This window comes from Hyla sarda, chromosome 5 (genome assembly GCF_029499605.1).
Source record: "Hyla sarda isolate aHylSar1 chromosome 5, aHylSar1.hap1, whole genome shotgun sequence".
NCBI classification, from domain to species: domain Eukaryota; kingdom Metazoa; phylum Chordata; class Amphibia; order Anura; family Hylidae; genus Hyla; species Hyla sarda.
In genome coordinates this window covers 358,318,273-358,340,717 of record NC_079193.1, presented here as the reverse complement: position 1 = coordinate 358,340,717, position 22,445 = coordinate 358,318,273, and the positions used below count along the sequence as shown (strand labels likewise).

At 42.7% G+C, this 22,445-nt stretch overlaps 1 protein-coding gene across 3 annotated transcripts in view; it reads right to left on the bottom strand.

Moving 5' to 3' along the window:
• The window catches only part of FER1L6 (fer-1 like family member 6), a 207,020-nt gene extending 185,843 nt beyond the window's left edge, over positions 1 to 21,177 (bottom strand). Inside the window, exons 1-7 of one of the 3 annotated variants that reach the window (XM_056522715.1) lie at positions 21,097 to 21,177; positions 16,188 to 16,320; positions 14,926 to 14,980; positions 14,698 to 14,829; positions 12,452 to 12,514; positions 9,952 to 10,030; positions 2,177 to 2,333 (exon numbers count right to left, since the gene is read on the bottom strand). In XM_056522715.1, the coding sequence (XP_056378690.1) occupies positions 2,177 to 2,333; positions 9,952 to 10,027 (233 nt within the window). In that variant the 5' untranslated portion in view covers positions 10,028 to 10,030; positions 12,452 to 12,514; positions 14,698 to 14,829; ... (1 more) ...; positions 16,188 to 16,320; positions 21,097 to 21,177. Of the gene's footprint in view, positions 1 to 1,170; positions 1,198 to 2,176; positions 2,334 to 2,451; positions 2,507 to 9,951; positions 10,031 to 12,451; positions 12,515 to 14,697; positions 14,830 to 14,925; positions 14,981 to 16,187; positions 16,321 to 21,096 lie in introns of those variants that run through there. The other 2 variants (XM_056522714.1, XM_056522716.1) reach the window with 2 other exon arrangements.
• Between the last annotated feature and the right edge of the window lie 1,268 nt (positions 21,178 to 22,445).

The following is a 22,445-nucleotide window of genomic DNA, read 5'->3' as shown; positions in this document are numbered from 1 at the left end:
TCTCATATCTATCTATCTAATCTATCTATCTATCTATCTCATATATATCTCATATCTATCTATCTATCTATCTCATATCTATCTATCTATCTCATATCTATCTATCTATCTAATATCTATCTATCTATCTCATATCTATCTATCTCATATCTATCTATCTCATTATCTATCTATCTCATATCTATCTATCTCATATCTATCTATCTCATTATCTATCTATCTCATATCTATCTATCTCATATCTATCTATCTCATATCTATCTATCACATATCTATCTATCTATCTCATTATCTATCAATCAATCAAAGTTACAAGAATTGCATTGTAGATTGAGCTCTATGAAGACTGTGGCAAACAATAATCAGCAACACAGGGGTCACCGCATCCCCCAAATAGGTGAACATTTCACAGGAGGATGTGCCTTATATGCTTAAAGGTGGGAATACCCCTTTAGATTGAAAAAAAAAAAACATTGCTGCTTTTATCCAAAAACAGCCCAATACCTGTCCTCGGGCTTTGTGTGATATTACAACGTGCCCCCATTAACTTTAATGTTAAAGGGGTACTCATAAAAAAAACATTGGAAAATATATATATATATATATATATATATATTTTTATTTTTTTTTTAAATCAACTGGTGCCAGAAAGTTAAACAGATTTGTAAATGACTTCTATTAAAAAATCTTTACCCTTCCAGTACTTTTTAGCAGCTGTATACTACAGAGGAAATTCTTTTTCTTTTTGATTTTCTTTTTTTGGCTTGTCCACAGTGCTCTCTGCTGACACCTGCTGTCCGTATCAGGAACTGTCCAGAGCAGGAGAAAATCCCCATAGCAAACCTATGCTGCTCTGGACAGTTCCTGACACGGACAGAGGTGTCAGCAGAGAGCACTGTGGACAAGACAAAAAAGAAATTCAAAAAGAAGAGAATTTCCTCTGAAGCATACAGCTGCTAATAAGTACTGAAAGGATTAAGATCTTTAAATAGAAGTAACTTACAAATCTGTTTAACTTTCTGGCACCAGTTCATTTAAAAAAAAAAAAAGTTTTCCACCGGAGCACCCCTTTAACTGAACTGCAATACCGCACACAACCTAAGGACAATGTGTGTCACTGTTTCTGAAGGAAATCAGTTTTAGTTTTCTAATAATGGATGGCTCTCTCACATAGGGGGAGATTTATCAAAACCTGTGCAAAGGAAAAGTTGCCCAGTTGCCCATAGCAACCAATCAGATCGCTTCTTTCATTTTGCAGAGGCCTTGTTAAAAATGAAAGAAGCGATCTGATTGGTTGCTATGGGCAACTGGGCAACTTTTCCTCTGGGCAGGTTTTGATAAATCTCCCCCAAAGTGTGCTGTATCTATTTGTGCCCTATTACAACTCCCTACAGCAGTGTTTTCCTACCAGTGTGCCTCCAGTCATTGCAGAACTACAACTCTCAGCATGCCCGGACAGCCTTTGGCTGTCCGGGCATGCTGAGAGTTGTAGTTTTGCAACAGCTGGAGGCACTCTGGTTGGGAAACACTGCCTTACAGGACAATGCAGTAACACAGCTGGAGATTATCTTGCCCCCAATTCTATATACATCATATTTTATTATTATTATTATTCCTATATAATAGGGGGGTGCTTTACCGTGCTTAGAAGTTTTATAGTAAGATTCTCTTTGTTGCCCATAGCAACCAATCACAGCTCAGCTTTCATTTCTTAACTATCTCTGTTATAATAAAAGCTGAGCTGTGATTGGTTGCTATGGGCAACAAAGAGAGTCTTACTACAAGGCTATTCTCACCCGGCGGACACTTCGCAGACAGCGGGCACATGCCGGCGCAATGACCGTTTGGAAATGCGCCATCTCCATAGGCAGCGATGCATTTCTGAGCAGATTCGGCAGAAAGACTTGACACGTCAATTTTTTCTTCAGAGGCCGGAATCGGAATTTACGCAGCAGATATCTCTGCTGCGGAAATTCCGTCGTGTGCACGGTACAGCAGAATAACATTGAAAGTGGAGCGGAATTTTTTCGCCGTGTGAATAAGACCTAAGACAGCGCAATACATTTTCCCCCACAGTGTGTGTATGTATATATATATATATATATATATATAGATAGATAGATAGATAGATAGATAGATATATAGATATATATATATATATGTTATATAGTCATACTTCTCTATTTGTTCTTCTGCATCGCTGATCTTCTGAGAGGATTGCATGCTGTCCCCCTTGCCGGCTACAGAGATGTCACATTTTAGGTGGCCCTTCACTCCAGTCCGTATATCAGCCGGGTCCGTGAGAACAGCCCATTTATCAAAGAACTGATGTCCTGCAAGACGTAATAAGGGGAATTTATCATTTGCTAAGTTTCTACACACTTTCTACATGTGGTTTAAGCTATTGATAGACTGGTTTTCCCAGTGTGTGACTTATCATTAGTTGCACACCTCGTCTATTTCCAGGCCTGTGCACCCGTACATACACCATATTGTACACCGTCCCTTAAAGGGGTACTCCAGTGCTCCAGCGTTCTGAACATTTTGTTTAGAATGCTCGGAGCCCGTGATCGTGGCGTCACGGCCACGCCCCTCGTGACATCACAGCACGCCCCCTCCATTCTTGTCTTTGGGAGGGAGGTGTTGGCTGACGACCACTGCTGCAGGAACTCTGTGTGAGGTGAGCGCGATCTCGGGCTCTGCCTTCGCTCCTCACCCGCTCTAGCTTCGGAAGGGGAGGAGCGATTTTTGCATGGGTTCGGAAATCTCACCTCACACTGGCGTTTGTTTAGAACACCGGGTGCTGCAGGAGAAGGCGGGGACCCCAGCAGTGGGGCCCTTCGGGATCAGACATCTTATCCCAATCCTTTGGATAGGGGATAAGATGTCTAGCAGCAGAGTACACCTTTAATGTAAGCCAGAAAATAAACCGTGTGGCATCAAGATGCTACTTTTTTTAGTTGTAAAACTTGAAAAGTCGCATTTAAAGGGAACCTGACATCAGATTTTACCAGATATGACACTTGGCAACGCGTTATACATGGTAAAATCTTCTTCCTTACCATCCCCAGGATGCATTCCTGCCCCAGGGATGGTGAAGATATATAGTTAGTGTCCCCCGATGGTCTCATAGGTAGTCCCCTTGGCAGGGAGCTATACTCACATAGTCCCATCTGCTGTTCTGTAATCACGCCCCCTTAGTGTGATTGACAGCCCATGCATGGCCCGTGTCATCTGCTCTGTTCTATCTGCTTAGGGAGCAGAGCAGTGATGAGTGCTGTCAATCAGGCTGAGGGGGTGTGATTACATCCCGAGCAGACAAAACTAGGTGAGGATAGCTCCCCGCCCAGGGAACTACTTATGGGCCGGCGGTGGTCACCTTCAAACGCATTGCCATGCATTATATATGGTTAATTCTGATGACAGGTTCCCTTTAATAAATTCAGCACATACTATAGTCCCTGTCAGAAAGTGAGAGTTGGTGTGAGTCACGTTCATCTCTAAAAAGTCGCACATTTTTTGAACAGTATGTGTGTGGGCTGCTCAAAATTTAGCGGCAAAGTTTTCTTTATGCACTTTTTGGACAGATGGTTTGTACACCACCTATAGAGGGCATTGGAGTACTGCAAAAAAAAAAATTTGCAACAATTTAAACAAAAATCTCATATAATAAATGTCTAAAACTTCACTACGCTTAAACCATGCCCCTTTTGTACAGATTTCGTTCCTCCACCACCTTGGGAAAGTAACCAGCGCAATTCCAACAGACAAGACGGGACAGACCGTGTGATTTCCAGAGGTTTATTCACATGCGATGTGTTTCACGATCGGGCACATCGCTTCGTCAGGCATAGAATATGCCTGACGAAGCGATCTGCCCGATCGTGAAACGTGTCGCATGTAAATAAACCTCTGGAAATCACACGGTCTGTCCCGTCTTGTGTGTTGGATTTGCGCTGGTCACTTTCCCAAGGTGGTGGAGGAACGAAATTTGGAATTACGCGCCAGCAAGCATGGGGGAAAGCTGCAATCCCTGATTATCTGAAGCTACTCACAGTGTAGTGCCTGCACCTGCACAACCTGTTGAGTATTCCTATCATTTTATGTGAGTGAAGGAGGCCGTATACACTATGGAGCGCTCTTTATGTTTTGCCTTTTATACTGAAGCAACAACCCTTTGGCAGAGGTGTTATCCAGCCTTTCGCAAAAAATAATAATGTGTTAGGGCAAGAAATAAAAAAAATTATAATCTTTATATACCTAGCCCGGGTCCCTGCTGGTCCCCCCATTGGCCTCCATCCAGTTCCCAGATCTTTTGTCTTCTCCCTGCTTCAGAGACAAGCGATTGGTGCAGGACCTGCCAGCTCAGCCAATCACTGGGCAAGATGGGACATCTCTTTGGCCAGTGATTGGCTGAGTAGGCAGGTCCTGGAGTGAGCATTTGTCTCCGAAGCAGGAAGGAAAGAGAAGATTGTGAGACTGGAGGCAAACAGGAGACTAGCTGAGGACTGGGGCTGGTAAGTATGAGGTTTTTTTCCCTATTTTTTCATCCCCAGCAGAATATACATTTTTGCTAAATGGCAGATACACAAGCCTTGATAAATTCACCCCATATTAGCATAAACATCTCCCGACAGGACATCTTCAGATGTGCCTTGTCTAGCAAAGAGGCGTGACCTTAAAGGGGTTATCCAGGAAAAAACTTTTTTTTATATATCAACTGGCTCCAGAAAGGTAAACAGATTTGTAAATTACTTCTATAAAAAAATCTTAATCCTTTCAGTACTTATGAGCTTCTGAAGTTAAGGTTGTTCTTTTCTGTCTAAGTGCTCTCTGATGACACCTGTCTCGGGAACCGCCCAGTTTAGAAGCAAATCCCCATAGCAAACCTCTTCTAAACTGGGCGGTTCCCGAGACACGTGTCATATATAAAAAAAAGTTTTTTTCTGGATAACCCCTTTAATATGAAAAAAAAGGGGTGTGGTTTACGTGTAGTGGAATTTCGGACACATTTGTCTTAAGTGACTTTTTAAAAAAGTCACGAAATTTTTGAGAAACTTCACTCAATAGGTGGTGAACAAACCAAACAACGTGCTTTGAGAAAACTACTCAAAATTAGTACATCGTGTGACAACTGGAAACATTTATTGCACCTAAAATCAGCATAAAGGAGGACGTGCAAGGTGTGAAAAAGTGATGAATCTGGGAGTTGTAATTTTGCAATAGCTGGAGGCACAACACTGCACTAACAGTTGATGGATTTTAAAGGGGTATTCTGCCCACAGCATTCTGGGACAGGGGATGCTCCAGTCACGGAAACGCTGGATTTCCGGGACTGGAGATGCAACGTCACGCCATTTCCAATCCATTCGTGTTTCTGGGAGGAGGCGTGACACTGAGTCACGAGATGGCGTGGCCAGATGTCACGTCTCCAGTGTTTCCAAGACTGGAGCAGTACCCGGCACAGAATTCTGGGTGCTTCACAGAGGTTGCTGGGGGGGGGGGTTCAAGCGGCAGGACCCCGCGATCAGACATCTTATCCCCTATCCTTTTGATAGGGGATAAGATGTTTGTGGGTGGAGTATCCCTTTAATAGTAACAATGTAATACTTCATTTCACCTGTGGTGGCACTGTAGAAAAACTAAATGCTTCCGACCTAAAAAGGAATTGTCTAAAGAAAATAAAAAAAAAAGAAGGAATTTTTTTGGGCTTCTGTAACTTGCTCTGTATTATACTTGTGACATAAAATATTAAAACCCATGAAAACAGTTGTCACTCTCCTGCATAAAATACAGAATATTTTAGGAGCTAAGTAAGAAGAACAACCTACTTAACTTGTAGTAATTATATTTGTCAAGATAAATCTAGGCTGCTTAATGCTGGAGCGCCGCCGCCATAAAAAAGCGTAATTGAACTCAATCTTTCACAAAAATTGTCTTCTAAGAATTCTCTCATAAATTTTTAAAGCCATTTCTATCTATTCCTAACCTGGTACAAGTAGTAAATGAATGGCTCCATATACACCTGTGAACAGTCAGAGGGTATTTGTCATACTGGTTCTTCCAAGGTGATTTGCAAAAAGGTCTAAAAGATTAAAACATTTCAGGAATGTAGATCAGCACTTGTAGACATGACCAACGTAGTACATCACAAAGAGTCCCTCTACTGCAGTGGTATCCTATCTTTGGACCTTCATATGTAGCAAAACTACAACTACCATCATACCGGGACAGCCCTTGATCTCAATTGTATGTTCTTAGCTGACAGGAGTGGCTCCCGGTGTAGTCATCTGCTGCTGCTGTAGCCTATCTGCTGCAAGGCTGAACGTGTTGTGCGGTCCGAAATGGTATTCTGCAGACCTTGGTTGTCAGGGCTGCCATAAGGGGGTACAGCCAGTACCTCAGTAAAGGTCACATGCCCCCCACTACACCCACCTGCAGCAGCCCCAGCACAAAAGCAGAAGACTGCTGTTTAACCCCTTAAGGACTGAGCGTTTTTCCGTTTTTGCCCTTTAGTTTTTTCCTCCTTACCTTTAAAAAAATCATAATTCTTTCAATTTAGCACCTAAAAATCCATATGATGGCTTATTTTTTGCAATTTTTTCTATTTTGTAATGACATCAGTAATTTTACCAGAAAATCTATGGCGAAAGGGGGAAAAAAATCATTGTGCAACTAAATTGAAGAAAAAATTTCATTTTGTAACTTTCGGGGGCTTCCGTTTCTACGCAGTACATTTCTCAGTAAAAATGACACCTTATCATTATTCTGTAGGTCCATACGATTAAAATGATACCCTACTTATATAGGTTTGATTTTGTCGTACTTCTGGGAAAAATCATAACTACATGCACGAAAATGTATACATTTAGAATTGTCATATTCTGACCCCTATTACTTTTTTTATTTTTCTGCGTACGGGCCGGTATGAGGGCTCATTTTCTGCGCTGTGATCTGAAGCTTTTATCGGTACCATTATTGTATTGATCAGACTTTTTGATCGCTTATTATTCTTTTTTTCATGATATAAAAAGTGACCAAAAACATTTTGGACTTTGGATTTTTTTGCGCGTACGCCATTGACCGTGTGGTTTAATTAACTATATATTTTTATAATTTGGACATTTCCGCACGCAGCGATACCACATATGTTAGGGGGGTGATTCAAACTTTTATTAGGGAAGGGGTTGAAGGATCTTTATTAACTTTTTTTTTTTTTCCACTTTTTTTTTGCAGTGTTATAGCGCCCTCTAGTGGCTATAATACTGCACTAACTGATCTTTTACATTGAGCTTTGTTATCTTATAGGATAACATTGATCAATGATTCTGCCGCTTGACTGCTCATGCCTGGATCTCAGGCACTGAGCAGTCATTTGGCGATCGGCGACGCAGGAGGAAGGTAAGGACCCTCCTTGTGTCTGCCAGCTGCGGCGGTCCCAAACAGCCCACTGAACTAACCAGCAGTAGTTTCACTTTAGACGCGGCTATCAACTTTGAACGCCGCATCTAAAGGGTTAATAGCACCGCGATCAGTGCCACACGCTATTAGCCACGGGTCCTGACCGTTGTTAGAGGCCAGGTCCGACCTGCTATGACGTGGCCCCGCGTTATAAAAAGGGCGCGGACTCAGGGCTTACAGGTACGCCCTGCTTCCTTAAGGGGTTAAACAGTGGTCTCCAGCTCCTGTATGTACATTACGCAAATAGCGTACGTAATATATGTACAGGAGCATAGACTTGCAGGCTGAATGTTGATATAATTTCATCAGGCGGTTTATTTTAATTATTATTTTAGAAGACCAATCTGGTGCCACTACTTAGTGTGGGCATTACCTACATGGGGCATTACCATCATAGGGGCATGAACCAACCCGAGGGCACTACCTACCTGGGGGGCACTATCTACTGGTGTACTAGATATCTAGGTGCATTACATACCTGGAGGCATTACCTACTACCTACTGGGAACATTACCAACTACCTACCTACTGGGGGCACTACCTACTGTGGGCATAACCTACTACCTACCTACTGGGGGCACTACCTACCTACTGGGGACATCCCCTACTATCTACCTAGTCGGGGCATTATCTACTACCTAATAGGGGAGGAGAAATTACCTATCCACCACCACCCAATCCGCCTACCCTTTCCCCCTGACACACTTACCTACTTTGTCATACTATTCAGGGCACCAACCGGGGCATTCTTTAGGGCACTAAGGGTAGGGAGCATGTGGAGAATGTGCTGAAAAGTGTGGAGACTTTGTGATGGTCTGAGCAAAACAAGAAGAAAAGGAAAGAGAATTGACTCCAAGAAGAAGCCTCCTGTGAGTCGTAGATGTAACTGCACTGTAATTACTTATACGGTCTGCAGAGCCTGTGTAAAGCTGTGTCACAAATCTATAGACTTTGTATGGGGGATATTGGTCACTGTTTTTTTTATACAGTGACTATGTGGTGGTAATGGTAGTGGCCATGGTGTGGTGGTATTATTCTCTCTTGTGTACTGGTAATATTGGTCTCAGTATATACGATTTGGTCAGTTACAGTGATGGTAATGTGTATGGTGATAATATTACTTCTTCTATACTGGTATTCTAGGTAATATTGGTTTCAGTATACAGGATTTGGTCAGAATCAGTATGATGGTAATATGTATGGTGATAATATTACTTCATGTATATTGTTATTATTGGTCGCAGTATACAGGATTTGGTCAGTAACAGTATGATGGTAATATGTATAGCTATAATATTCCCTTTTTTATACTGGTATTATTGGTAATATTGTTCTCAGTATGCAGGATTTCGTCAGTAACAGTATGATGATTATATGTATAATGATATAATATCAGGCAGGCCTGAGTGGGCGACTCTTGGTTGACAGACCGTGAGCTGTGTAGGGGCCCCAATATTTCTAATGGCAGCCCTGTTGGTTGTAACCAGTTGTTCTCTGAGTGAGTGTATGTATTATGGAGCGGAGATGTCAGGAAAGCGGAGTAATCCTCAGTGATGGAACACGCTTAATAGCTGCCACATCGAGACTGGTCCTATTCATTAGTCCTAATAAATTGTATTCTGTTCATTGTGTGACTGGGGGCAGATAATAGCATCAGCGTCTCATTCAGCTCTAAAATGAGAAATTTGCAGAACATCTTTCGCTTCATTAACTCTGTGGGATTTGGAAATTTTCACGCTATTATTGGTCAAAGTAAAATTCTAAGAGACAGCGAGAGGAGATCCTCGTAATGTGACATCATGTAATGCTCCAACATGGCTAATGGAAAATTAATTACAGCGTCATGGCCGGTGGTCCGTGTCAGGAACTGTCCAAAGCATAAGCAAATCCCCATAGCAAACCTCTCCTGTTCTGGACAGTTCCTGAAATGGAAAGAGGTAGCAGCAGAGAGCACTGTAGTCAAACTGGAAAGAACTACACAACTTCCTCTGGAGCATATAGCAGCTGATAAGTACTGGAAGGATTAAGATTTTTTAATAGAAATAATTTATAAATCTGTATAACTTTCTGGCACCAGTTGATTTGAAAAATGTTTCCCCCGGGGTACCTCTTTCAAGAAAGGCCTGATACAACTCATAGAGACCACACAGTATGGTACCCAAATACCAGTGCCATAAGTTGGTCATATAACACTTTTTTAGTTGCCTAAATAGCAGTGTCACACAATTACTTTGTAAATATACAATGCTCAAATTATACAATGCTCAATTAGCAGCTCCATATATACAGCATCTTATAACAGAGCCATACAATGTATAAATAATACTGCTATACTGCTTAATATTTGTAGTGGTCCCAAGCCTTGGCATTCTGTGAGCTAACTTCAGTGGAGGGGCAGCTCATGCGCCCTTTTGGGGCCACACAGATTACACACCCCTAAGGCTGGCCCTGCCCCTTACAGCAGGGACATATACTTGACTTATACATTACCTGGCTCGCTGTAAACCGTGCCCACATCCAGTCTACAAGATCCGATTAATACACTTCCGATCAGCTTGTTGTGCATAACCTGAGGATGGATACATAAAAACCATATTTGAATCCATATAGTGAATAATAGAAAGGTAAAAAAAATAATTTTTTTAAAATGTGTCCTCATTGAATAAAAAAATAAAAATGTATTTCTCCATTTTTGCTTTGTGCCAGTGTGGTGACCCAGTACAGAATCACGTGCTCTTCTGTACTCCTGCCCATCCTGTGTGGCAGATGCTGCTCAATGTCCGTCATGGGTCCCCTCTCCTCAGAACTCTCTATCATTCACAGTATTATGCACAGCTTATGCAATGGTTAATTATCTATGCACTGTTACCTTAAGAAATCTATTGTTGCTAGGGACCTTGTTGTTAAGGGGAGTATGGAGTGGTGAACAGGTGACTTATCTACTCAATGGGATCTCTCTAAGTTGTTCCCTTATATAGTGAGGTCAGGGTTCAGCTCTCTCTCTTGTGCTCTTGCTGTGGTACAGTTTGGTGAGGAGTGAAGTCTGTGAGGTGGATCTGAAAGGAGGCCTGAGGCCTAGTCCAGCAACCACGCGTCAACTACAAGTCAACCCCACTACCGAGGTGAAAGTCAAAGCCTTGCCGTAAGCCTACAGTCTTGGGGATATTATACAAGTCAAGTCAGTAAGTTGGTCAAATCCAAGTCCCTGAAGCATAGCGTTGGCTGCAACACAAGTCAGTCATATTCAGCACAATCAACTATAAGTCCCAACAAGTCGATAAGCTTCCCGAAGTTCACCCTGCATCTCCTTCACGCTGATCTGAGCTGTAACGGATTGTACCATCTTTCCAACCTCAGTAAAGCAAACCAGTTAACAGTAACCTTGCGTCGGAGTGATTATTTGCCCCGCGCCTGGCACAGGTGAAGCTGGCCTACCTCGGGTGGTGTACAGGTCAGCCACGCCATGCCATCACGATAAGGTTAATTACACATTACTTTGTCCGACACCACATCAGTTTTGATAAATCTCCCACAAGGTGTCCCTGAGCACCCTATTAGTGCAAATTCTTGTTCTCACACCTTCATTTCCACAAATTTTTTTTTTTTTTTCTTTTTATAGAATGCATATCCTGTTCATTCCCTGTCTGGGCACACATACAGGCACAGAGTAAACTGAATACTATTGTGGAGCAGGGAGTTTTTAGTGCCCTGTTTGGGCACAGATACAGTTAAATACTATGGTGGAGCAAAGAGTTGTTAGTTCCCTGTTTAAGCACATATATATTTAAGTACTATGTTGGAGCAAAGAGCTATTAGTTCCCCGACTGGGCAGAGATACAGTTGAATACTATGGTGGAGCAGAGAGTTGTTAGTTCACAGTTTGAGAGCAGAGAGCAATTAGTTTTCTGTTTGGGCACAGATACAGTTGAATCTTATGGTAGAGCAAAGAGCAGTTAGTTCCCTGTCTGGGCACAGATATAGTTAAATACTATGGTAGAGCAGAGAGCAGTTAGTTCCCTGTTTGGGTACAGATACAGATGAATACTATGCTGGAGCAGAGAGCTGTTAGTTCCCTGTTTAGGGACAGATACAGATGAATACTATGGTGGGGCAGAGAGCTTTTAGTTCCCTGTTTGGGCACAGATAAAGTTGAATACTATGGTGGTGCAGAGAGTTCTTAGTTCCGTGTTTGGGCACAGATACAGTTAAATACTATGGTGGAGCAGAAAGCTGTTAGCTCCCTGTTTGGGTACAGATAGAGTTAAAGGACAACTGCAGCGGCATTACACTTATCCCCTATCCACAGGATAGGGGATAAGTGTTTCCTCCCCGTCCCCATACACTTCTATGGGGGATGCGGGGAGGCAGGAATGCTGCCTCTCCCATAGAGATGTATGGAGGAGGCGTGCCAGCCGCAACATCATGCTGCGGCTAGCACGCCCCCTGCACAGGAGAGCCGCGGCCCCATACAGGAGATTGCCGGGGGCCCCAGCTTTCGGACCCCCGAGATCAAACACTTATCCCCTATCTTGCGGATAGGGGATAAGTGTTTGTAACGCTGCAGATGTCCTTTAAATACTATGGTGAAGCAGAGAGCTGTTAGTTTCCTGCTTGGGCACAGATACAGTTGAATACTATGGTGAAGCAGAGAGCTGTTAGTACCCTGTTCCAACTTTCTCTCTCTTAGGCTACAGCCCACATTAGGTCCGCAGCCTATGAGGTGGTCAATACAGGATTTCTACCCCAGTGCCTTACAAGCCGCAGGCCTGAAGACATAAGACTGCTTTGTTCAGTCAAAGACAAAGAACTGCCAAGAAAATTATCTTTCCCTTGTTACCTATGATGTTACATCACAGCCTATGAAGGCTGTCTTCTTTGTCCCTGCTCCCCCATCCCTTCCTGTCGGCACAGGAGTGGGAGAGCTGTTATTACTGCTCATTAAGTTTTTGACTCGTTGGGACAAACTACTGTACTGTTTTGTGATACTTACAGACAATCGTATAATTTTGTCAAAAAGTTGTTCTTGAGGCCCAACAAAGTCGAAGACAAAGTACTGCCAACAAAATATAAAAAATAATTATTCAAGAACAGAAGAATTGCAAGTGGATGACAGAAGGACAACATGAACCATAGAGGACAGGAGGACAACATGAACCATGGATGACAGAAGGACAACATGAACCATGGAGGACAGAAGGACAACATGAACCATGGAGGACAGAAGGACAACATGAACCATGGATGACAGAAGGACAACATGAACCATGGATGACAGAAGAACAACATGAACCATGGAGAACAGAAGGACAACATGAACCATGGAGAACAGAAGGACAACATGAACCATGGAGGACAGAAGGACAACGTGAACCATGAATGACAGAAGAACAACGTGAACCATGGATGACAGAAGGACAACATGAACCATGGAGGACAGAAGGACAACATGAACAATGGAGGACAGAAGGACAACATGAACAATGGAGGACAGAAGGACAACATGAACCATGGATGACAGAAGGACAACATGAACCATGGAGGACAGAGTGACAACATGAACCAAGGAGGACAGAAGGACAACATGAACAATGGAGGACAGAAGGACAACATGAACCATGGATGACAGAAGGACAACATGAACCATGGATGACAGAAGGAAAACATGAACCATGGAGGACAGAAGGACAACATGAACAATGGAGGACAGAAGGACAACATGAACAATGGAGGACAGAAGGACAACATTAACCATGGATGACAGAAGGACAACATGAACCATGGATGACAGAAGGACAACATGAACAATGGAGGACAGAAGGACAGCATGAACCATGGATGACAGAAGGACAACATGAACCATGGAGGACAGAAGGACAACATGAACCATGGAGGACAGAAGGACAACATGAACCATGGAGGACAGAAGGACAAGATGAACCATGGAGGACAGTAGGACAACATGAACCATGGAGGACAGAAGGACAACATGAACCATGGATGACTGAAGGACAACATGAATTATGGATGACAGAAGGACAACATGAACCATGGAGGACAGAAGGACAACATGAACCATGGAGGACAGAAGGACAGCATGAACCATAGAGGACAGAAGGACAACATGAACCATGGATGACAGAAGGACAACATGAACCATGGATGACAGAAGGACAACATGAACCATGGATGACAGAAGGACAACATGAACCATGGAGGACAGAATGACAACATGAACCATGGAGAACAGAAGGACAACATGAACCATGGAGGACAGAAGGACAACGTGAACCATGAATGACAGAAGAACAACGTGAACCATGGATGACAGAAGGACAACATGAACCATGGAGGACAGAAGGACAACATGAACAATGGAGGACAGAAGGACAATATGAACAATGGAGGACAGAAGGACAACATGAACCATGGATGACAGAAGGACAACATGAACCATGGATGACAGAAGGACAACATGAACCATGGAGGACAGAAGGACAACATGAACCAAGGAGGACAGAAGGACAACATGAACAATGGAGGACAGAAGGACAACATGAACCATGGATGACAGAAGGACAACATGAACCATGGATGACAGAAGGAAAACATGAACCATGGATGACTGAAGGACAACATGAACCATGGATGACAGAAGGACAACATGAACCATGGATGACAGAAGGACAACATGTGCAATGGATGACAGAAGGACAACATGTGCAATGGAGGACAGAAGGACAACATGAAACATGGATGACAGAAGGACAACATGAACAATGGAGGACAGAAGGACAACATGAACCATAGACGACAAAGGGACAACATGAACAATGGAGGATAGGACAACGTGAACCATGGATGACTGAAGGACAACATGAACCATGGATGACTGAAGGACAACATGAACCATGGAGGACAGAAGGACGACATGAACAATGGAGGACAGAAGGACAACATGAACCATGGATGACAGAAGGACAACATGAACCATGGATGACTGAAGGACAACATGAACCATGGATGACAGAAGGTCAACATGAACAATGGATGACAGAAGGACAACATGAACCATGGATGACAGAAGGACCACATAAACAATGGAGGACAGAAGGACAACATGAACCATAGACGACAAAGGGACAACATGAACAATGGAGGACAGAAGGACAACGTGAACCATGGATGACTGAAGGACAACATGAACCATGAATGACTGAAGGACAACATGGTGCTCACCTCATTGTAAAAGGGGGCATTTGTTCCTTCTTTGACAGTGGTTTGTTTCTTTTCATCCCCAATCTCGATGATAACCACAGGGTCAATGTTTTCTCCAATTAGCTGCCGTGCTTCAGTTATGGTTATGGCAATCTACGGGTGATATGGATGTAGGATAATATATGAATTAGTATACATGCACACACATTAGTATATGTACTCTTTTTCCTGTGTAGTAGAGTAACTTACTTGATAGGTTAGAGTTTTTGTTTCTCCCTCGTGAATCTTGGATTCCAGCTTGGCTCTATGGAATTAACCAGATAGCAATCATTCATAGAACACACTAACCCCTTAATATTTTATGTTTTATTGGACTTAAATCGTGACATAGCTCTGTGGACATGATGTCACACACTTGGACATGATTGTCAGTTATGATTGTGTGAGGTGCCTACTCAATCAACATGATGTAACTGCCCAGAGGATCAGAATTCCTCCCCTCATGGAATTAAGGGGTTGTACTGTGAAAGAAACAACCTATGGTGTCAAAAAGTGTAATAATACAATGTGATTATAAGCTGTGCATTTTTTTCTTGGAATCTATGACTTCAAGTCACATGCTTTGAAAGCAGTCTTCTTCAACCCTGACGACCCCCCCTCGTTCCTGCTTGTCCACGTGGAGAACGAGACCAGTAATGTAAAGGGGGTTGCTGGTATTACTGCTCATTAGCTTTATGACTCATTAGATAAGGCAGCATGGAGCCGTTCTCAGTCACAGTAGTTTACATGAGCGCAGGCTTCACTGCTGCATTATCTAATGAGTCATGAATCTAAGAAGCAGTAATACCAGCTCCCCCTTCACATCAATTGCCTTGTTCTGTGCTGACAGGAGGGGCAGAGCAGACTGATCTTACAGCCTTTAGACTATGGCTTATAACATTATTTTTACAATATTAGTAAGTTGCTTTATATACATTTTGACACGATACACAGGTTGTTTCTTTTGGCAGGAAACCCCTTTAATGCCGAAAAACAGGCCAAAGAGTAGGAGCGGGTGGTTGGGAAACACTGGATGCTTCCTGCTCCCAACAGTGATGTAGGATCACTGCTTGTCCCCAGTTCAGCGAGCCGACTGGGTGGGCCCACGCAATGCTTCTATATTTTGATGACATTGTAAATATTTTCTATTTGTTTTTTATTTTTTTTTTATAAGGCAAAGGGGTTTTCCCATAATCCACCAGATCTCGAAAACACCTTTTAAGGATCAAAATAATTTTGCCTTGCAGTATTTACACCGGTTGGAGTACCTATCGTATACATTGGGATTAATATGAAATTTTTGGGTACATGCAGACAAAATGTTATACACAACAGCAGTGGTGGACCTTTAGCTGTCGCAAAACTACAATTCTCAGCATGCCCAGACAGCCATCAGCCATCTGGAGAGCCACAGTCTTGAGATCACTGTGCTAAAGGTTCAGAGACCAGATGCCTGAGAAACGAATCCATACCGTTTCCTTTGCGAGGTGGAAGACAGAGACGTGCTGGAGAGGGAGAGGTCAGAAAGAAGACTCTCACTGCTGCCGCCCAGATCGCTCGCCCCGGGGAGGTCGCCATGTGTGCTGTCTGTGTCACCGTGCTTCCCTGGTCCCACAGAAGAACAAAGGATGAAACATGCAGATGTAACACTTGGTAAAACAATCTAGGGAACATATATTGCGACGGCCCAATAAAAAAAATTCTAATGTTTTTGAAATTGACAACAAAGAATTTGAATGCAAATAAATACAAGAATAACAAGTGCAAAAATTGGGCAGAATTGGACTTAAAGGGTTACTCCGGTGGAAAATATTTTTTTTCTTCTTCAAATCATTTCTTTAAATCCTTCCAGTACTTATCAGCTGCTGTATGCTCCACAGGAAGTTCTTTTCTTTTGGAATTTCTTTCCTGTCTGACCACAGTGCTCTCTGCTGATACATCTGTCCACGTCAGGAACTGTCCAGAGCAGGAGCAAATCCCCATATTAAACCTATCCTGCTCTGGACAGTTCCTGACAAGGACAGAGGAGTCAGCAGAGAGCACTGTGATCAGACTGGAAAGAACTACACAACTTCCTCTGGAGCATACAGCAGCTGATAAGTACTGGAAAGATTAAGATTTGTATATAGAAATAATTTACAAATCTGCTTAACTTTCTGGCACCAGTTGATAAAAAAAAAAATAGTTTTCCACTGACCCGTACCCCTTTAACAGTGCTATAGTGCTAGGTTTACACTGCGGAATGTTCCGGGTGTCGGACCGTGCATACATTTTTGCCCCCATAGACAGCCTTTAATTCCTGGCAAATTTCACCGAAAGAGATAATTCTTTTGGTGTGGAATTTCACAATGTGCACCGTGCAGCCGAATCCCATTGACAGCAATGGGATTCTGCTGCACCAGAATTTCCAAGCTGAATTTCAAAGCTGAATTTCAAAGCGGAATTCCATTCGGAAATTGCATAGTTTGAACCTAGCCTAAAAGGGCGACTCCAGTGATGCCATCCCACGTGCTGTCCACAGTTCAGTATGGGGAGAGACGAGAGGCACATAGGGCGGTTGGGTTGCCGTCAAGTTCTGTGCAATAGTTCTACTTCTTCACGGATCTCGCTGGATAGCAAACAGTTGCCTTGGGTATGAGCTGCGTCTGTCCACACCAAATTATGGAGAGCACGTGGGACAGCATCATTGGAGCGACCCTTTAAATGGACATTCCCATGAAGGTAAGTGATGGGTATCGCTAGGATCTGCAATCACTTCCTGATTGATCTGACTGTTGCGATCACCATGATCCTCAGAATGAAGGTCTACAGAACTAGTGCCTTGGTGAACCTCTGGTCGTCCAGATCATCTATTTTGCTGCTGGGAGCCATTCTGTAGTATTTCATCAAGCTTTCTCAGGGAATATAAATCTCAGGAACTACTCATCTGTCCACCTTCACACAGGTTAACTCTTTCAGTTAAAAACTCCTTCTACCATCTGTTATTACAGGTACTGTTGTTGGAACTGATTAAAGAGAACCTGTCATCAAACCATATTTTCTAAACTAACTCAGATTATATTCCCTAACTACTCCTAACACCCCTCCTGCCTTGAAAAATATTTTCTGAGCTTTAAAAAGCTCCTTCTCATACCTTTCCCCTTGCTCACATTGTATGAGCTCCCAGCAGGAGAAAGTGGGCGTTCCCCCAGCAGGCGTGACTTCACTGAAGCCTGCCAGAGCTGTGCCTCGCCATGCCCCGCACACACTTCCTGAGTTTGGTCTCCTGCCAGGCCGGGAGGAGACCAAACTAATCGCTTGACTTGCATCAGGGAACAGAGCCAAATACAGTGGTCCCTCAAGTTACAATATTAATTGGTTCTGGGACGACCATTGTAAGTTGAAACCATTGTATGTTGAGACCAGAACTCTATGGAAACCTGGTAATTGGTTCTAAAGGCACCAAAATGTCATCCAAAAATAGGAAAAAGTGAGAATTAAAGAAAAATAAGTAGATAACTAATATAGATAACGCAAATCCTTACATATAAAAGTAAGAAAGATCTGCTGGGAGCTGTAAATCACTGTCTATGTCAGTGTTTCCCAACCATGGTGCCTCCAGCTGTTGCAAAACTACAACTCCCAGCATGCCCGGACAGCCAAAGGCTGTCCGGGCATGCTGGGAGTTGTAGTTTCGCAAAAGCTGGGGCCACCCTGCTTGGGAAACACTGGTCTATGTAGAGGACAGAAGCTTCTTCAGGATAATGTACAGTACACGAAATGTCCCAAAAAAGTAATGGAGTCGCCCTCACCTGGTGTCCAAAAGAGCAGCTAACCCTGGTTCAGGTAAAGTGTACAGAACATGTACTACCAGACACCAGTCAGTGCATACACTTCAGTAATACAGGTGTTTTACCAGTGAATGCCCATTTTGATTGGTCGGTTCTTCCGGCCATTGACACGTTTCACAGATCTGGACTGTCCGTACATTGTATGTTGAGTCTGGTTTCAGCTTAGGATGGTCCAGAAAAGACCATTGTATGTTGAAGCTATTGTATGTTGAGGCCATTGTAAGTTGAGGGATCACTGTTGTGGATCCCATCCACAGGATAGGAGATAAGTTTTAGATCGCGGTGGGTTCGAGTGCTGGGGCCCCCCCACAATCTTCTGTATGGAGCTACGGCTCTCTTCCACAGCGGCGCGTCACGAAGCGGGGGCCGCCATGCCCCCTCCATATAGCTCTATGGGAGAGCCGTTCGCCAATCTTCGTCTCTCCCATAGAGCTATATAGAGGGGGCGTGGCCACAATACTTCTCCTTTAAGCTATGTGACTCTAACTCTCTGGATGAAGTTAAAGGGGTACATTAGAGGGGAAAAAAAGGTTTTCAAATGAACTGCTAGTGGCTAGTGTTGCTCGCGAATATTCGCAATTCGAATTTTATTCGCGAATATCGCATATTCGCGAATTCGCGAATATTCGCGAATATAGCGCTATATATTCGTAATTACGAATTTTTTTTTTTTTTTTTTTTTTTACAGTACACATCACAGTGATCATCCCTCTCTACTTCCAGCTTATGTGGTGTAAGAAGGCTCTAATACTACTGTGTGAGACTGGTGCGCGAATTTTCGCATATGCGAAACTTTGCATATGCTAATTTTCGTATGTGCGAATTTTCGCTTGTGCTATTTTTTCTATATGCAAATTTTCGCATATGGTAATTTTCGCACACGCGAATATTCGCATATGCGAAAATAAAACGAGAATATTACGAATATGTGAATATGACGAATATTCGTCCATATATTCGCGAATATTCGCGAATTCGAATATGGCCTATGCCGCTCAACACTACTAGTGGCAGAAAGTTATACAGATTTATAAATATCATTTATATAAAAATCTTAACCCTTCCAGTTCTTATGAGCTTCTGTATGCTCCAGAGGAAGTTGTGTAGTTTTATCCAAGCAAAGTCCAAGGAAGGTCGGCACCGCAAATAGGTAGTTGGTGCTCGAGGACCAGATATAGAAATAATCCGAAAAAGAAGGGTCCCGGCATTCAAAATTCTTGCGAATCTCAAAGAATTTCTTTATGCAACATGCACAGTATACAGGGCAGTACGCGTTACGGCTCAATAGCCTTTATCAGCCTGATAAAGGCTATTGAGCCGTAACGCGTTTACCCTGTATGCTATGCATGTTGCATAAATAAATTCTCTGAGATTCGCAAGAATTTTGAATGCCGGGACCCTTCTTGTTCTGAGTGTAGTTCTATCCAGTCTGACTACAGTGCTCTCTGCTGCCACCTCTATTTGTGACGGGAACTGTCTGAAGCAGCATAGGTTTGCTAAGGGGATTTTCTCCTGCTCTGGACAGTTCCTGACACGGACAGATGAATCAACAGAGAGCACTGTGGTCAGACAGAAAAAACTACACTACTTCCTGTGGAGCATACAGCAGCTGATAAGTACTAGAAGGAATAAGATTTTTACATAGAAGTAATTCACAAATCTGTATAACTTTCTGGCATCTGTTGATATGAAAAAAAAAAATTTTCCCCCTCTGGAATACCCCTTTAAAGATTTGTAAATTACTTCTATTAAAAAATCTTTACCCTTCCAGTACATTTTAGCAGCTGTATGCTACAGAGGAAATCCTTTTCTTTTTGAATTTCTTTTTTGTCTTGTCCACGGTGCTCTCTGCTGACACCTCTGTCCATGCCAGGAACTGTCCAGAGCAGCATAGGTTTGCGATGGAGATTTTCTCCTTCTCTGCACAGTTCCTGATACGGGCATCAGGTGTCAGCAGAGAGCACTGTGGACAAGACAAAAAAGAAATTCAAAAATAAAAGAATTTTCTCTGTAGCATACAGCTACTAAAAAGTACTGGAAGGATTAAGATTTTTTTACATAGAAGTCATATACAAACCTGTTTAACTTTCTGGCAGCAGTTTATTAAAAAAAAAAAAAATCCACCGGAGTACCCCTTTAAGTAGTTACCCATTTTGCTGCAACACCATTGAGTCCCGGTCTCTTGGTTTTCCACTGGACCTTCACCCAAGGGCCTTCCCCTTACCACCAGCCTAGACATTGTTAGCTTAGACGTGCCCCAGAAGAGAAAGACTGGACATCCACCATGTAGCCTCTTTGCACTTGGGGTCCATTTCAGCCACTGTGACACCTCATCTGCTGACGGGGTGGGACTACAAGTACCAGCTGGCCCTGCTCCACTACAGTGTCCACCCTGGGAAACTACTACACAGGTGGGAAGAAGAGAATTCTGGGCAGCTCCGGGTCATTACATATAATCTCCGGTTAAATGTCACTGTAGGAAATAAAATAGGTGCACGATCTTAATCTGGGTCTATTGTGAGCCCTTGTGTGTTTGGTTACTAGGCCTTACCGAGTGCGCCCTTGTTTGCAAATGTCAGTCCTTTGTCACCCTTCTTTTTTTTCTTCAGATGAAGCCCGGAGAACAGACCCTTCCTGTCGGGAGAGAAGAGAATATAAGGGAGGCATACAGGAGAAATGATGGCGAGAGGTTGTTATATTATGTGTTTATTAGGCTTGTAGGCCGGTATAAATTTATGTGAATTGTTTTACAATTTTGTTTGATCAACAAAGTTGTAAAAAAAAAAAAAAAAAAACAAGGCCCAGTGTGATCCCACACTGGGCCTTGTTTTTTATTTTATTTTTTTTATTTTTTTGTAAAACAAATCACATAAAGTTATACTGTGCTAATTGAGCCTTGATAAAATCTTCTTGATTTGATAATCTACTCAGCGCTGCTTAAAAACATATATGTAGTTAACTGGTTAAATGATAATTTCCTGATATGATGTTAATATTGATCTAGGAAGAGGTCTCCTAGAAAAAATGTTTCCTTAAAGGGTTATTCAGCTAATAACACTTACCCCCTATCCACAGATAAGGGCCTGACCGCTGGAACAGCCCCAGAGCCAATCACTCACTAAGGTGTTACTGCAGGTGGTCACTGCTAAAGGTGATGATTGGCTGAGCGGCCGAGACTAGCACATCTTAGGAAGGGTTCACACCATGTTTTTCAAATATGGTTACCTTATACGGTTTTCTGCTAAAAAACGTATGGCAAAAAACGTATGCAACCATATGACTCCAAATTAAAATGCATACGGTTTTTCCCCATACGGTTCTATCCGTTTGCATTCGTTTTTGCCAACGTTTTTGCTATTTTGTTGGAATTCGTTTTCCAGCAATTTAATAAAGTTACTATTGTTCTATTGAAATTCCAAAGGATGTGGGAGTGGGATGTCTGGGATGAATTCTAGAAAGATCTGCACATGTGTCAACTCCAAAAACGGATTAGAAAACCGTGTGCAACCGTATTCTGAAATTCTGTGTACGGTTCTCATAGACAACAATGTTAAAAGAACCGCACGCAGTTCGCATACGGTTTTCCAACTGGAGGCAAAAGCAATGTCGACAGCGTTTTTGCCTACGGTTGAAAAATCGGCAAAACCGTATCCGAGGCAAAACGGATGCAACCGTACACAACATTTGGAATACGGTTTACAATGCATTCTCTATGCATACGGTTTTGGATACGGTCGTATACGTTTATTTGCGGAAAACTATATACGGTTGCCGTATTTGAAAAACGTGGTGTGAACCCTGCCTTACAAGGTTTGGAGCAGAGCGCTCAGAGATAAGAGATGCGCCCCTTTCTGGAGATTTATTTTTTTAGGGAATCTGTCACATATTCAGTGCAGTTCA